General features: G+C 36.4%; 2 protein-coding genes across 5 annotated transcripts in view; one reads left to right on the top strand and one right to left on the bottom strand.

Annotated features, from left to right (window-relative positions):
- Nucleotides 1-16,998, top strand: part of RSF1 (remodeling and spacing factor 1) — a 115,728-nt gene that overhangs the window by 79,044 nt on the left and 19,686 nt on the right. For 2 of the 4 annotated variants that reach the window (XM_045181855.3, XM_024572741.4), the window contains exons 6-11: nucleotides 450-2,212; nucleotides 3,869-4,075; nucleotides 4,941-5,015; nucleotides 8,812-8,916; nucleotides 9,701-9,780; nucleotides 15,452-15,506. In XM_045181855.3, the coding sequence (XP_045037790.2) occupies nucleotides 450-2,212; nucleotides 3,869-4,075; nucleotides 4,941-5,015; nucleotides 8,812-8,916; nucleotides 9,701-9,780; nucleotides 15,452-15,506 (2,285 nt within the window). The remainder of the gene's footprint in view (nucleotides 1-449; nucleotides 2,213-3,868; nucleotides 4,076-4,940; nucleotides 5,016-8,811; nucleotides 8,917-9,700; nucleotides 9,781-15,451; nucleotides 15,507-16,998) is intronic. The other 2 variants (XM_045181854.3, XM_024572742.4) reach the window with 2 other exon arrangements.
- On the bottom strand, nucleotides 16,148-16,986 carry LOC112316042 (ubiquitin-ribosomal protein eS31 fusion protein-like). Its single transcript, XM_045181857.3, has one exon. It carries the CDS (start codon nucleotides 16,657-16,659, stop codon nucleotides 16,192-16,194), a length of 468 nt encoding a protein of 155 aa, XP_045037792.2. The 5' UTR covers nucleotides 16,660-16,986; the 3' UTR covers nucleotides 16,148-16,191.

Raw genomic sequence — 16,998 nt, 5'->3', positions numbered from 1 at the left:
CTGAATAATACTTTTATAATAAAGGGTTATGCCTCAGAGTTTGGTAATTTCTTCATTGTCAAATTTGATTTTTTTTTTCCTAAGATTTTATTTATTTACTGTTAGAGAGAGTGGAAGGGAGGGAGAAAGAGAGGGAGAGAAACAGCAGTGTATGAGAGAGAGATCGATTGGTTGCTTCTTGCACGCCCCGAACCGGGGACCTGACCCACAACCCAAGCATGTGCCTGACAGGGAATTGAACCAGTGACCTTTTGGCTCGCAGGCTGGCACTCAATCCACTGAGCCACACCAGCCAGGGCATCATATTTGATTTTTTTACTGTTAAATGTCCAGTGACAAAAGTAACCTTTTTAAAGAGAGAAACTTCAAATGGAAATATATATGTTAAGCCTGTTATATTTTTTATATATTGAATGCTTAGATTCATGTGAACTTCTTCTGATTTTTAGAGGAACAGAAGGAAAATGAAAAGCGGAAAAGTGAAGAGCAGCCAGTAGATTCAGAAAACCGTTCTATACCCAATTTCCTGGAAGAAACTACTGTAAAAATAGAAAAAGAAGATGAAAAGGAACTTATAAAACTGCCAGTAATAGTAAAGCTGGAAAAGCCTTTGCTGGAAAGTGAGGAAAAAAAGATTATCAAAGAAGAAAGTGATTCCTTCAAGGAAAATGTCAAACCCGTTAAAGTCGAAGTGAAGGAATGTAGAGCAGACCCTAAAGATATCAAAGGCAGCGTGGAGAAGCTAGAGCCTGAGAGGCTAGAGTTTGGTGTCAGCGTGAAATCTTCTCAAGAAATTACTGAGAAGTCCTCTGAAGAAACTGAGAAACTAAAAAATGACCAGCAGGCCAAGATACCACTAAAAAAAAGAGAAATTAAACTGAGTGATGATTTTGACAGTCCAATCAAAGGACCTTTGTGTAAATCAGTTACTCCAACAAAAGAGTTTTTGAAAGATGAAATAAAACAGGAGGAAGAGACTTACAAAAGGATCTCTGCAATCACTACTTTGGGTCATGAAGGGAAACAGCTGGTAAATGGAGAAGTAAGTGATGAAAAGGTAACTCCAAATTTTAAGACAGAACAAATGGAGACAAAGTTTTATGATACCAAGGAGGATAGCTGCAGCCCCTCCAAGGATAAAAGTGTCGTGATGGAGGGAAATGGAGCAGAGTCCTTAAATTCTGTCATAACCAGTACAAAAATAGCTGAGCTTGAGAAAGTAGTGGTCCCTTTAGGGAAAGATGGAGAAAGTTCAATAGCAGATTTAGAAATCCAGAATCAAAAGGAGCAGGTAGAGGAAACTGGTCCTCTAGAAATGGAAACCTCTCTAGAGGCTTCTGAGATGGCAAAGGATCTCTCTTTACAAACTGCTTTATCCACTGCTGAATCCCATACCATGAAAGTTGAAGAGAAATCTCCGAAAAGTAAGAAGGATAAGCACCCACCAGTCCTAGAATGTCTTGAAAAGGTAGAGAAGTCCAAAAAGACTATTTTTGACAAGGACACACAAAGATTGAGTCCAATACCAGAAGAGGTTCCAAGGAGTACTCTAGAATCAGAGAAGCTAGGTTCTCCTGAGGCAGTTGAGACTTCCTCGCCATCTAACTTGGTTGGCTGTTGTGAGAAACCAGCCTCAAGAAAAGAAGTGGTAGAGTGTCAGAGCACAAGCTCCGCTGAAGGTCAGCCCATGGAACAGACAGACCCAGACATTTTAAAAGAGGATTCCGAACCCATGAAAGTAGAAGTGGTTAACTCGGACAATGCCCAGACCCCTGGTGCAGAGGACTCTTCGGAGACAAAAGGCTCTATGCCAAAAAGCAAGCTTAAATATAAGTTGGTTCCTGAAGAAGAAACCACTGCCCCAGGAAACGCAGAGATAACTTCTGAAAGGCAGAAAGAGGGCATCAAATTAACAATTAGGATATCCAGTCGGAAGAAGTCAGATTCTCCTCCCAAAATTCTAGAACCAGAAACCAACCAAGAGAAGTCAGAAAAGGAAGAAGAGAAAACAAATGTGGTTCGTACTTTAAGGAGGTCTCCAAGAATATCTAGACCCACAGCGAAAGTGGCTGAGATCAGAGATCAGAAAGCTGATAAAAAAAGAGGGGAAGGAGAAGATGAAGTGGAAGAAGAATCGGCAGCTTTGCAAAAAACAGACAAAAAGGAAAACTTGAAAAAAATCGAGAAAGATACAAATTCTAAAGTAAGCAAGGTAAAATTTCTCTTACTCTGTTTTAATGTTTATTAGAAATATATTTGTTTCTCTGTTTGTATTGGCTGTATTTGTTGCCTTTGCTTTTGGCCAAAACAAGTCATTCAAAGACAACTTTTTTAAAAAACATATCTTTCTGTATTTGAAATGTCTTTTCTCAGTAGCTGTCCCCAGACACTTTAGTTTGGACTGTATAATCCCATCATCTTTTAAACTTCTTACCTATTACGAGCAGTAAAGGAATATATTCTCTTTGTAAAGTATTCAAATAATACCCTACCAGTAGGATTGAAAAGTGAAAATTTCCTATAAGCACTATTAAGTTTGTTTTCCAATCCTTTTTCTATAGATTTATGTATATGTTTGTAAATATCCATTCACTTAAAAATAAATTGAATCAAATATGTTCTTTTTTCTCTCTGAGTTTTTCACTTAACAGTGTGTCTCTGAACTCTTCTATGTCAGTAGGAGAGAGTCTGCCTTTTGGTTATTAATGGCCACATAGTATTCCATAGTGTGGGTGTACCTCAGTTTATTTGACTACTCCCTTATTGATTGACATTTAGGTTGTTTCCAATTTTTCACTATTACAGGCAATGCTGCTTTGAAGATCATTTTGGACATGAGTGAGTATTTCTTTAGAATAGACTCCTAGAATTGGAATTGTTGGGTCAAGGGGCATGTGTATTTTAAGTTTTGATAGCTGCTGACAACATTTCCAAAAACGGCCCCGTTGTGTACCCTCTCATTCCGTGTATGAGAGTACCCGTATTCCCCAATTTTAAATAGTAGTCTAAGAAGCCAGAAGTTTTTCTGATGACCCTCTTATTTTAAGAAAAATCTGGTAAAATTCTTTGGCTAGGCTATGGGAGTTTGTCACAATTAAAAGTGCTACTTTTGTTTTTAATTTATTTGAATGGTCAGATTATTCTTCATTGTAAGTGATTCTTTATTCCCTGGAATACGGAATTTTTAATCCTTTAAAATAAACTTCCCCTTCTGTTAGAATTACTTTGGTCTTTGATGAGGACTTATAATGTAGGAATTAATTAAAATACTAATTAAAAAATTGTGCAACCGGGCAGTAAAAAAGAGTTTACATCATTATAGAATTACTCTCTGAATAACATATTTTTTAAGTTTGTCGTGATTTTTCTATGCATTTCTGACCCATTAAAAATTTTTATATTTACTTCTAATACGGGAATTTAAAATTTTATATAACAAAATGTAAGAACATAGTCAGTGCTCTATTATAGAGCCTTTAAAGTGTGCATGGCCTTTGACCCAGAATTCTCTTCGAGGAATTTATCCTAAGCACTGAGGTGTGTTTGTAAAAGTTTATATATACAATAATACAATTGTTTATGAAAGTGAAAAAATGGGAAACTACCTAAATGTCTGGTTAGTACAGGATTATGTAAACGCAACTATGCGATGGTATATTATACAGTCACTTACAGTGATGTTGGGAGAACGTTTTATGACTAGGGAAAATATAAGACAGTGTTCATTATAATACCTGCCAAAATAGAAAAAATAAGAAAAATATATACCAAAATTAAATAGTAGGCATATTTATAAAGAAGCTATAATAATTTCCCTTTTCTTTTTACATTCTTATACAAATTATCTCAATTTTTTATTTTATACAAGGTAAAAACCAAAGGCAAAGTTCGATGGACTGGTTCTCGAACACGTGGCAGGTGGAAATATTCCAGCAACGATGAAAGTGAAGGGTCTGACAGTGAAAAATCATCTGCAGCTTCAGAAGAGGAGGAAGAAAAGGAGAGTGAAGAAGCCGTCCTAGCAGATGATGATGAACCATGCAAAAAATGTGGCCTTCCAAACCATCCTGAGCTAGTATGTAATACTCATTACTGGCATGCTGTGGTTTTACAAAGAAGCCTTACTCTTCTGGGTTTGCCCATGATTTGAAATTTTTAATGGTATAGAGCTTGTGTGTGCAAAATAACCTTTTTTTCTGTTTTTCAAATAACCTAATTCTGCGGAAGTCAGTTTCCTGCTTTCATTCTACCTGGCTAGGTATTGATATTTCTTTTCATGAGTATGCACTCCTAATCTTTCCTCACAAATATATGAAATTATTCAAATATCTCTGTTCTGTTCTTTTAAATTTTTCTTCTTTCCCTCTGAGTTAACTTACAATGATATTTCTGAAGTGCCAGCTTTAAATAAGTAAGGCCTAAAGAACCTATTGCCTTTCTATAATAACACGTGAGTCAAGTAGTTAACCTGGTAGGACCTTAGATTTTAGGACATAGGCAGTTCTAAAAAAACTTTAAAAGTATAAATTATAGACCAGATATATTCAGAAGAATAGTGACAGATTGACATAGAACTTGCCCAGGAAGTATATTCTTCAGAGGTAAGGTGAATCAGGAAAACCAATTCCTAACAGAGAGAGAGAGAGATAGAGAGATAGAGGGAGAGAGAGAGAGAGATGTGTGTGTGTGTGTATTTCTGCAGTTCATAATTGCTTTCTAAAGAGCCTATTGAAGAAACACTCCTGTTATGCTCAATTTTATCTGACTATTCTGTTCTTTTGAATACATTTGACTTTAAAGGCGGGCTCCAAGTATTGAGTAGAAAGAATGCAAAGAATGATGCTTCTACATGGGTAGAATTGGTGGATCTGAAAATTTTCAGATCCTTTAAAGTTTGGAAAATTTGTATGAAGTGGTTCTCCAAGGCTCTTTTTTCCTAGAAAGCAGTATGGTGTGATGGGAAAAGCATGGACCAGACAGACTTGGCAGCAGATCCTGCTTCCACCACTTATCAGGTGCTCTCTTCTCTATATCTTGATATCTTCATTGTAAAGTGGGAATTAAACCATACAGTTCTTAGGGTTGCTTTTAATGTTATGTAAAGTTGCCTAGCACATCTATTATGTGCTGGGTTAAAGTTTTTTGTGATTTACTTTTTTTGTTTTTAAGTTAAACTCGTATCTGGGAACTAAGTCAGTGGACTTTATTATATCCTTCTAGTTTGAGAGGGTTCAAAAGATAACTTAGAACTAGATAATGACTTAACACTGAGAAATGTAGGTGCTGAAATTATGCTGAGAAGACCCTTGAACGCATTTTTATGATCATTAGGCTGTGAGAGTTAGGTCAAGATTTTTGTGAAGAGAAAGGACAAAACAGAGATCGACAGTGGTCTTTTCTACCGTCCAAGTCAAGTACAAATCAACACTTGTACTCCCCGCCATTTCCTGATATCTTTTTAAACTAAGAGAGTGCGTTTTACGGAGGCATCAATAGATGTCCATGACAAAGGAGTGTGAGGAAATGAAAAGTAAAATGAAGTGAGCAGAAATGACATTGAGGAGATAAAAGTTACACCTTCTTGGCACACATGCAGAATTTTTATTTAGTTAATAACTGCTCTAAAAATCCCATTGCTGGGTACTGTGCCAAAGAGAAATATCATTGGAAACTGAAGATCCTAAATAGTGGATTTATTTTTGTTTTTAAAGATTTTATGTATTTATTTTTAGAGAAAGAGAGGGAGAGAAACATCAATGTGTGGTTGCCTCTTGTGCGCCCCCTAGTGGGGGCCTCGCCCACAACCTAGGCATGTGCCCTGACTGGGAATCGAACCAGCAACCCTTTGGTTCACAGGTTGGTGCTCAATTCACTGAGCCACACCAACCAGGGCTAAATAGTGGATTTCTTATGCCATGTGTTTAAGGATAATCCTCAAATCAAAATGTTAAGCAACTGTTGTGTGGTAAGTGGTAGGAAAAAGATCCTGAATTAGAAAGATATGGTCCCTGTCCTCATTGAGCTTACAGCAGAAAAGCAATAAATTCATAGATGAGCATAGAACTCTGGGATTTTCCAGATGTTTTAGTCAAAGTAAATGGATCGTTGGCTGAGGATTGGAAATCTTATATAGTAATATTTATTTTAATGGGATTTTACCTTATTGAGGAATAGATATAATTATTGTTTTAGAGAAAGGTTGATTTCTAAAAGTTTACTTTTAATTTTGTACTTGAAATTTAGATTGTGCTTTACCATAGAAACTGTGATAAATGGAATCCGGCCCAGGTTTGTGTACATATGCCTGTGTAATCAAACAGTCAGTCAGTCCTGTAACTGAAGTACTGAATTCTAAGTATTGGCAGTAAGTATTGTATAAGAAGGGGGAGGGTACTTTTTCACTTTTAAATCACTGCACGTATGTGTGCACATTCTACCCTCTTCCCTCCATCATGGTGTGTATTAGCAATTATAGATACTACGTTTGAACAAGTGAGTGAGGTGTGGATAATATGAGCCAGCTTTCTCACTGTCAGGGAAAGAAGTTACAAATAAGCAAGGCTGAAGGCTGGAATGCACCTTGTGGTGCTGGATTAGAGCTGGAGATAATGGTATGAACTCATACTTTATTTAACACAGGCATATGTGCAAATGGATTCCATACCTACATATATTTCCCAGCTCCGTCCTCTTTGACATTTAGAAGCAGTGAGCATTCAGCATTCAAGTCTTGGTTTCTGAATACCATTCTCCATTGAAGGAACCAGGGCTTCTGGGAGAAATGGCTGATTCTTAGGCTGTGGCAGGGAAAAGAAAAGATATGCTTGGAGTATCCTGTAGTGCTTGCTAGAAAGTAAGGAAGTGCTTTAAATAAAAGAAAGGGTGCAAATGAATCCTATGGACATAGTCAACCTGGAAGGGCTCCCAGTGTGTCCACACCTAGAACAGTTGGAATTTCACAAGTAATGGTTTTATATTATAACCCAAAGAGTAAAATAAATATTCATTTGTTTGTCCTGATATAAATTAATTTGAATAAACAAATAAATGTGTGATAATGGACATATTTTCTTTACAGAAGAATTCATTCCAAATAACAAATGTAGAAAGCATGAGGGAAATACAGAGTCACCATTAGGACACCACAGTAATAATTATTGCAAGATCCCTTATATATTATTTTTATATATTATATATTATTTATATATAATATTAATTAATATAAATTAAAACTATTTATAAAATTAGCACTTATTTAGGAAAATAAGTGCTAAAACTAGTGGTGAACCTTTAAGTAAAGAAACAGGATATTTGTATAGCTTCAATGTATTTCCCCCTAAATATTAATTACTATGGCAATTTTACTTTATATCTACAAATTATTTGATTCTCCTCCCTCCACAGAGTAGAGCTTAATTTTCCTCCCCTTGAGCATGGGCTGGACTTATCATTTCTAATGGAAATAGAGTATGAAAATTAGTAACTTTAAAGTGGTAAAAACTGAAAGACTCTACTGCAGCCAAGTTATCAAGGTTAGTTTCACCAGTAATAAGTCATATTGATATCATGTACCCCAGATATGCCATAGTGAGCAGGGCACTTTACCTTTATGGGAGTCTTCTCCAAAATCCATAACCTCATTCTAATCAAGAGAAGGCATCAAATGAACCCAAGTTGAGGAGCAGTCTACATAATCTCTAATACTCTTCAAAACAGTCAGTCATGGAAAATGTTATAGGTTAGAGGAGCATAGGAGACATGATTAAATGCACAGATTTGATCCTGAAATCAGAAAAAGATATTAGTGGAAAAGCTGGTGAAATCTGAATAAAGTCTGTTGTTGAGTTAATATAGTATGGATGTTAATTTCTTATTTTTGCTGAATGTACCATGGTTATGGAAGATGTTAACATTAGTGGAAGATGAGTAAAGAGTTTGTGGGAACTCTGTACTATCTTTGCAACTGTTCTGTGAATCTAAAAGAATTTAAAAATAAAATTTTTTAAAGTCATACATTCCTGAATGCACCATTTTAAGTTTTAGAGACTTTGTCATCTTAAATCAAATAACAAGAAATATCAACTTTGTGTTTGAACATGATGGTTGTACAGTTCCCTTCCCCTCTTTTTTGTTTTAAAGATTCATTTACTTTTAGACAGAGGGGAAGAGAGGGAGAGAAACATCAATGTGTGGTTGCCTCTCGAGCACCCCCTACTGGGGGCCTGGCCTGGCCTGCAACCCAGGCATGTGCCCTGACTGGGGATAGAACCGGCGACCCTTTGATTCACAGGCCAGCACTCTATCCACTGAGCCACACCCTGGTTCCCTTCCCCTTTTACCGAGGATCCTTCCATATGTGAATTTACATGATAAAAGGAACCATGAATGATTGTTACAGATTGGTCATTGAAATGCTACTAAAAGTGGGAAATACTTACATTTTTAAAATCCTATGTTTGGTAGGATAGTTTGTGATACTTGAGCTATAAAACTCTGTTATAAAAAAAATTTAATGTTAAAGCCCTCATGGCACACTAGAAAAGGATTGTCATTAGTTTGGAAAGGACTTGCTATTTTTCGTTTATTTTGTAGTTTAACATTTTCTTAGTGTTTCATTTCATAATTTTTTAAATGGCACATTAGATCCCTAATTATCCTAGCTTTTTTTTATTACGCTTTATCCAAATAAAGTGTATAATATATTTCTTAGTGTAGTACTAAGACATACTGAAATGTCTTAAAATATTTTAACTTGAGTCACTGAATTTTAATCATAGAGTTAGGTTGCTATTAATATCTGGTCTCTTTCAGATTCTGCTGTGTGACTCCTGTGACAGTGGGTACCACACGGCCTGCCTCCGTCCTCCTCTGATGATCATCCCTGATGGAGAGTGGTTCTGCCCCCCTTGCCAGCATGTAGGACCCAGTGCCCCTCTGTTTTCCTCGTCTTTGGTTTTACATTCAAATTAGTAATATTTCCTGGCAGCTACTAACCATTTTAAATATTTTAAACTACTTGTAAATGTGGTCTACCTCTTGTTTAAATTTCTGTGAAATTAGAGACTGTTGAAAAGATTACCCTTTATTATTATCTCTTAAGTTTTTCCTTAATTTCCAGAAGCAATTCTCAGAAGACCTAACTTTTGTAAAAAATTTTTGGTGTAAAAATGATGGGCTTTATTGCATTTCTCAGTAAAGTGAACTTCTGTGGCTTAGCATAGCATTATCAGTTAAATTCTTCAGCTTTATTTTGACCCAGTAGCCATGTGGCATGATTTTGTAAATTTTTTTCTTTCTCTTTTTTAAAACTAGTGATTCACACTATTATACTTTATTGTACATATAACCCTCTCCCTTAAAAATGTCTTGGGATTTTTAAAAATTGTAATCACTGTCACGCACACACATTGAACCAAATGCTATTTTAAACATAGTTTTCTGCCAACAAGGTAGGCATGGGATGTGTTTTCTGGCAGGGTTCTAAGTTTCTCTAATATGTGCTTTACTTTAAAGATACTGCGCTCATCTTCAATTCAATGGAAGTTGAGGCAACACTTTACTTAATTAAATTCAAGGAACATTTCAATGTTCACTCACTACGTGGCCCCTTATCACCTCATAGCATGGTATCCATGTTCTAATAAGCAAGTGATGATTGTGGAAAAGTGTTAAAATAGTATTCATCTTTTGGCTGTTTCAGAAACTACTGTGTGAGAAATTAGAGGAACAATTGCAAGATTTAGATGTTGCCTTAAAGAAGAAGGAGCGTGCTGAACGCAGGTATTGTGATATGTGTGCTAGTATTTTACTTGGGAATTGGGTGGCAGAATTATCTTAGAATATGGATTGATGTGTCTGTCTAAAGTGGGGATTGGCAAACTGTGACCTGTGGGCCGAATCTGGCCTGCTTCTTGTTTTTGTACTGCTTGCTACTTAAGAATGTTTTAATTGTTTTTAAATGATTGGGAAAAGATCAAAACAACAATCATATTTCATGACACATGAGAATTACATATTCAGATTTCATTGTCTTTAAAGTGTTATTGGAACACTGCCACACCCACTTATTATGTATTGTCTGAGGCTGCTTTTGTCCCGCAGCAGCAACGTTTAGTAATTCTACCAGAGACCTTATGACCCACCAAGCCTAATTTACTATGTCCTTTTACAGGAAAAGTTTGCCAATCCCTGGTCTAAAATATTTATTAGAACCTTCTCTGAATAAATATTGGTCCAAGTATTGTAGGGGGTGTATACCTAAGTATGTAGTGAGTACAAGAAAACTGTCAGAACTGATGTACAATTTAGTTGCCCGTGTCGTATCTTCAGGTGGGCAGAAATCACACAAGTGACATAAAGTGCACTTAAATGCAGAACTCTGTCCCACTGACTGTAAAAGAAGCCTCCCTCTTCACTGTGCCACTGCAGCGTGGTCTGAAGCAGTTGAGAAGGCTTCTTGGAGCAGATAAAATTGGAGTTGAGCCTAATCTTTAAAAGGGGGCTTTGAATGAAGACAGCATGTTTATATTTATATTTAATTGCACTTCTTTGATTAATCTATTGGGAAACATACATTTATGCCTACTATGTACCAAACTGAAGAGAAAAGATGAGTAAGACAAAGCTCCTGCTTACTTGGAGGTCACCCTCTATCAGAATACAGATGTCGGAGCCAGTGATACAATTAAGTAGACAAGTTGAGGTCTGTTCAGAGCGGTATAAGAACATTGTGAAGGGAATTTGAGTTCTAGGGATTGGGCTTATCAGGGATGTCCTTGGAAGATAACTTGGGGTTATATAGGTGGGCATGCAGAGAAAGGACATTTTGGGCAAAGAGCACAAATGTGAGCAAAGACAGTGTAAAAGGGAGAGTATGAGAATGGCAGAATGAAGCTCTAAAAGCAGATTGAGGCCAAATTTTGAACAGCTTTGCATACCTTGTTAAGGAATTCAGATTATTTTGTATAGGCGGTGGGGAAGCCATCAAAGGAGGGTTATACGTAATCAGATTTTTTTTTATTTTTTTAAAGATTTTTTTTATTTTTAGACAGGAGGAGGGAGGGAGAAAGAAAGGGAGAGAAACATCCATGTGTGGTTACCTCCCACACACCCCCAACTGGACCTGGCCTGCATTGCAGGCATGTGCCCTAACTAGGAATCAAACCAGCGACTCTGATTTGCAGGCCACTGCTCAATCCACTGAGCCACACCAGCTAGAGCCATAATCAGATAATTATTTCAGGAAAAATAGCCTGGTGACAGTAAAAAGAAGGAATTAGAGTTGAGGCTGTTGCAGTAGAGTCTACAAGAGCCAATGAGGCCTGAAATGGGGCAGTTGTGATAATAAAATGCAGGTGTTAAAGACAAGTTTTACATATTAATCAGGACTTGGTGCTCATTTGTACAAAGTATGAAATAATCGAAGCAATGTTTCCTAATTGGCCTTATTATCTTCATTTGCTGCTACTTTACCTTTACTGGCTATCACATAGTTTCCCCCCCACCAAGTTTAGCTTGTTGGGTCATTCCATAATCTCACCACTTTACTCTAGGCAAACGAGAATCTTAAAAATGGGTTCAGCCTCCAAATCCTGTTTTTTTCTTAACTACTCAGTTTGAACTCTGTGCCTTATATAATGGATGGTACTTAATTTAAAGGCAAAGTTAATCTCTAAAATTGAATAGGAGATGAAAGTGCTTAGTTTTTTAAAAACCCATTGTCTAAATACGTTTGTATTTAGAAACTGTGTAATAGTCCTGTATAAAATTATTAGGCCTGTTGTGATGTGCAGAGTTGCTCCTGCTTTTTTATTTTTCACACTGGAAAAGATCTACCTACAGGTGCTTCAAATTAAGTCATAATTGAAAATCAGATTGTCCCTGTGCCTTAGTCTGTCAGAAATCTGCCTGTCCTGAGAAATGAGCAGTGCTCTCATGTTCTGAAGGTGATTCGACTCAGCAGTGCTGATAGCTAATAGTCTTAGTCTTTAAGAGCTTGGAAGAAAATGTATTCTCTCCAAAAGGCAAGGATGTTGTACAATGCAACATACAGATCATGTATCATAGAAATGTGCACTTGAAACCTATTTGATCTTATTAACCAACGTCACCCCAATAAATTTAATTTTTAAAAAAAGATGCAGCAAAGAACCTCAGACTCTTCATCTTAAACTTAGTCTTTGGGGACTATGTAAATTAACATCAGTTACTCATATTTATCAAAATTTTCATTTAAACTCGGAGTTGCACACAGTTGCATAAGTTGTTTTAAAAACTGATACTCAAATGAGAAAACCTTGTAATTATGCTGGAGGGGGAAGATGACTGATGGGATGATGGAACTGTTTATGTTGCTTAAAGTGGTTTAGAAAAGTGCCCCAACAGTTCAGTGTGGCCTTGTGACTCTGCCAAAGTCAGATTCTAAGACTTGGCATGTCTGAATTTATATTTTGGTTTTTTTCCTTATCCTGCCTGCTTCCTGCAGTGCCTTTGAGAAGTAAAGAGGAGACAGAAGTGGGTCAAGCAAGAATGTGGAACCTGGATAAGCCACCAATTTAAAAGTGAAAAAAATAAATAATAGAAAAAAAAGACAAGAATTATCAACCACTAAGAATTTGTTTACTATTCCAGTTACATCTGCTTATTCTTTGGAGGCCTATGATGCTATACCTTTTAGATGTGACCATGCTGCTACGATTAAGAAATACCTTTAATTTTAGAAATTATGTTAAATGTGCCACAGCATTTGTTTAAACTATTGGTCTCCTATTTACTAGTTCATTTGCTTTCTCTTTTATTCTTGGTAATCATCTTTACTTAAATGTCATTCTTTATGAGGACATGTGTAATTGTGGCTTTAGATCACACACTAAATCCTATGAAATTGGATCACAGAAAGCTGAGCAAAGTTATTTATATAGGGAGACCAACCTGGCACAAAGGCCAGTTAACTGAATTGTTGCTGTTTGTTAATTCTCCCCAATAATCTGGTTAACAAAGCTTTCGTTATTTATAGCTCCTGTGATGCTTGTGTATATCTATATGAATCTTAGGAGCTCAACATATCAAAATATATATGATTCTAAAGTAAATAATATATTAACTATTAAATTCCAGGTGGCTTCATCTGTTTTTGAAAGCGAGCATTTTTATTTGTAATTTTTTAACTATGTTTTTAAAAACTGATTTCTGTAGCACTCATCCTAGCAACTGAGAGCCTTGCTTACTCTTTATATCATAGAACAAGAGCATCTTTCCCCTATTCATGCCTTTATTCAATATTTATCCAACGCGTATCAAGCACCTCCTTTGTACCAGGCAATGTAATCAACATGAAGCATATTATGTGGTCTTTACCTTAAAGGGCTCTGTAGTTTGGTGGAAAAGAAGGATGTGTCAATGAGTAATTAGTGACTAGCAGCAACTATCTACAGAGATGGAGCTGTGATGCTCTGTGAAATTGGGTGTTTAAGAAGTCCACCGAACTGATTCGTAAACGTCCCTTTCAGAACTTGGGGCCAGAAATTATTTGGGAATTCAAATAGTTCTATACTTCCAGAGTACTATTACTAGTGCTTTGCTAGTAGAGAGTTGGATTTAATCAGGGTTGGAATTTTCCAGGTAATATAACAGAGGGAAGGAGAAAAGAGACAAGGAATTGAAAGTGTATACAAAGGAGTATTTATAATGATGGACCATGGAGTCTAAGCCAGGTAAGGGGGAAAGCAAGGACACGAAGGGAGTGATGGACAGTGAAAAGAGGGTAGGCTCAATGGATAGAGGGTCTCCTGGAGTCAGGGAGTTGTTGAAATCAGTGTACCAGAGGGAGGGAGTGAGCTGGAAAGTGAGCCAATAGAAGTCAGAGACTAGGATCCCTGAAATGGAAATTTTAGCAGGAAATATATAGATAATGCTCAAGTCTGATCCCCATGTCACCATTGGGCAGGCGTTGAAATGGAGTGGTGGAAGATGTATCTTTCTGTAAGATTACTAAGCAAGAGAATGCTGTGATGAGAAATCATACCTGCCTCCAAGATTCTGCTCAAGTTTATAAAGCCTTCCCAAATTTCTCAGCTCTTTTTCAGAATCTCTTTTTCATGTTTCCATTGTATTTGTTCATAATGGACAACAGTCAGCTGTAAATAATGTTGAGGGCAAGAACTGTGTCTTACCTTTGGATTTCCAAGCCTGACAAAATATGACCTAATATGAATATGACTTTCCATTGAGTTAAGGAGAGAAATAATGGTCACATGGAAGTAGAGATTTTGAAGTGTAGAGAAGGAAGTTGGTATCACAATAAACTTGGTTAGTGCAAGGATAGACATGTCAAACACATTTAATAACAGAGAGAGCTCAAGTTCTGACTTACCCATGAAGCCTTCCCTATGACTTTCAGCTAGTACTGTTTTTGCCTCTCATATTCTGTTCAGTTCACCGTACACTGGTGTGTATGTAAGAGCTCAGCTGTCCTTGGTGAATCAAATTAACTTGGGAAGAAACGGAGAAAAAAAAGCACCAGCTGTATATAGAAATTTGTTATGTAAAATTTATTGAATTGAAATCAACAAAACTGTTGTTTCTTTGAAATGAAACTGTGAGGTTGTCATTAGTCTTCTAAATCCACGTGAAGATATCCTTAGGCCAGATAGTATTTTTAGGCCAGTTAGATAGCATCCTAGAGTACAAATCCATGTGGCTGCGTTGCCTTTTGTCCTCACTGTCTGCACGGAGTGAAAGGTCTTGATGTCATTCACTGGGACCTTGATGTGGTTCTGTTTTATAGAGTTATTTTTTATAGTGATAATTACTGTCATGAGATTATAGCTGTGTATACGCCTGTACAGTATTACTAAAAACTTCCGGCATGACAAAGATCTAGTTTATTCAATCACAGTTGGCTGTTTATCAGTGAGTTACAGCATGACTCTTCAGGAAGTTTCATTGTCTATTTCAGTTACAGGTTTTATTTCACTTTTTCAGAAACACTTGCTTTTAATTATGGTTGACATAAAATATTAGTTTCAGGTGCACAAGATAGTGATTCAACATTTCTATACCTTACAAAGTGACCACTACAGTGTCTAAAATAAATGTAATAATCATCAGCCAGCAAACATAATTATTATGATATTATTGACTCTATTCCCTATGCCGTACATCCCCTGACTTGCTCCCTAACTGTAAGTTTGTACTTTTGAATCCCCTTCCCCTTTTTTACTGAACCTCCCACCCCGTTCCCTCTGTATAAGTCACTTCTAAAAGCTAGAATTTTCATACCTTTAGGAAGTTTTGTGCCTCCCACAGAGACCAGTACTATAAGTTTTACAGATAACATAGACTCTACTATTACCATGAAATCGTAATTTTAGTATTCTCTGTGTTGTATTGTTTTCATAAGTTTTATTTTTAGCAAATCTCATTTTGTGTGCTTGTTTTTCACTTTTTAAAGGAAAGAACGCTTGGTGTATGTGGGTATCAGTATTGAAAACATCATTCCTCCACAAGTAAGTTTCTGGTTTATAGTAAAAAGATGAGATTGCTATAATTGTTCCAAAATTTATTACACTTTATATAATGAGTAGTTTTAAATAAATAGTATACCTATTTTATTAAAAATGAGATTTTAGGACCTTAAAGAAATCACCCATAATCTCTCATTATTAAAATTATGTACATGCAGATAGGTCCAAAGTGTGGTATTATATCCAAACTAAATTTATAGCTCACCCCTCTGGAGTTTGGTGGGGTTTAATTTTAATCCTAAATTGGATTAAATTTTTTTAGCTTCTCTATCTGCTGTTTATGCTAAGTGTCAAAGTAAATGGTTCAGGGAGATCTGATTTTTAATTCCATTGTTTTGTGGTTATCAGAACCTTCAATTGGTGTTCATACAGTTTGGTGTTTTTGAAGGGATTTTATTGTTTTTCAGTTATTTGCCTAATGTATAGTTAAGAAGTATCTCATGAGTGAAAGTACATGTAATGTGGTTTTTATTTGAAATGAAAAAATTTTCTTCGTTCCATACACAGTTTCATTCAGGTTTAATTAAATCACATGCTTACCTTGGCTGAGTTATTTTTCTTCAGCATATCATGCCCTTTTCTAAATCCATTGTTTCATTTCTTCAGCTTATCTATTGAATATCTTTTTTTTTTTTTAACTTCATGTCTTTTATTAGCCCATGTGCAATTACTTGTCTTCTGGCTTGTTGAAGCAATAGGTCAGACAACATTGGCCACAATAATGTCTATCCAAGTGGCTGGCCATACAAACTCTAGTACCGCATTCATCTGAAGGGCACTCCCAGCGAAGGCGACTGATTTTGCCATTCTCGTCCACTTTGTAGTGTTTCAGGACAGCCAGCTTAACCTTCTTTCTCTCACGCTTACTCTTCTTGGGAGTGGTGTGAGACTTCTTCCTTTTCTTAGCGCCACCATGGAGTCTCAACACAAGATGAAGCGTGGACTCCTTTTGAATACTGTAGTCAGACAAAGTACGTCCATCTTCCGGTTGCTTGCCAGCAAAGATCAGTCTTTGCTGATCAGGAGGAATTCCTTCCTTATCCTGGATCTTGGCCTTTACATTTTCTGTCGTATCCGAGGGTTCAACCTCGAGAGTGACGGTCTGCCCCATAAAGGTTTTCACGAAAATCTGCATATTGGCGGTGACTCCACTGCAGATGGCGGATCGGAAAGGGCTCTGTTGAATACCTTAAGTGCCAAGTTTAATTACTTGTTAAAATGATTTATTGATGGAATAACTTCATGATTGTTTTTAAAAGAGGTTATTATAAACTCACAAAAACCTAACAATTTTAATATAGAAGTGTGTTTTTTTAATCTATACGTAGTGTTGCCATGTTTATTCAGTTTGGGGGACCATCTTTTTCATACCTTTCACATGTGCTGCCTAGAGGGACAATAGAAACTGTTAATCCCAAGGAACTATTTTCTGCCCTGAGTAGTAACACATATTTATTATCATATTTTAAAACCA

The sequence above is a fragment of the Desmodus rotundus genome, chromosome 5, assembly GCF_022682495.2.
Source record: "Desmodus rotundus isolate HL8 chromosome 5, HLdesRot8A.1, whole genome shotgun sequence".
NCBI lineage: Eukaryota > Metazoa > Chordata > Mammalia > Chiroptera > Phyllostomidae > Desmodus > Desmodus rotundus.
This window is presented reverse-complemented; position numbering and strand designations above follow the sequence as displayed.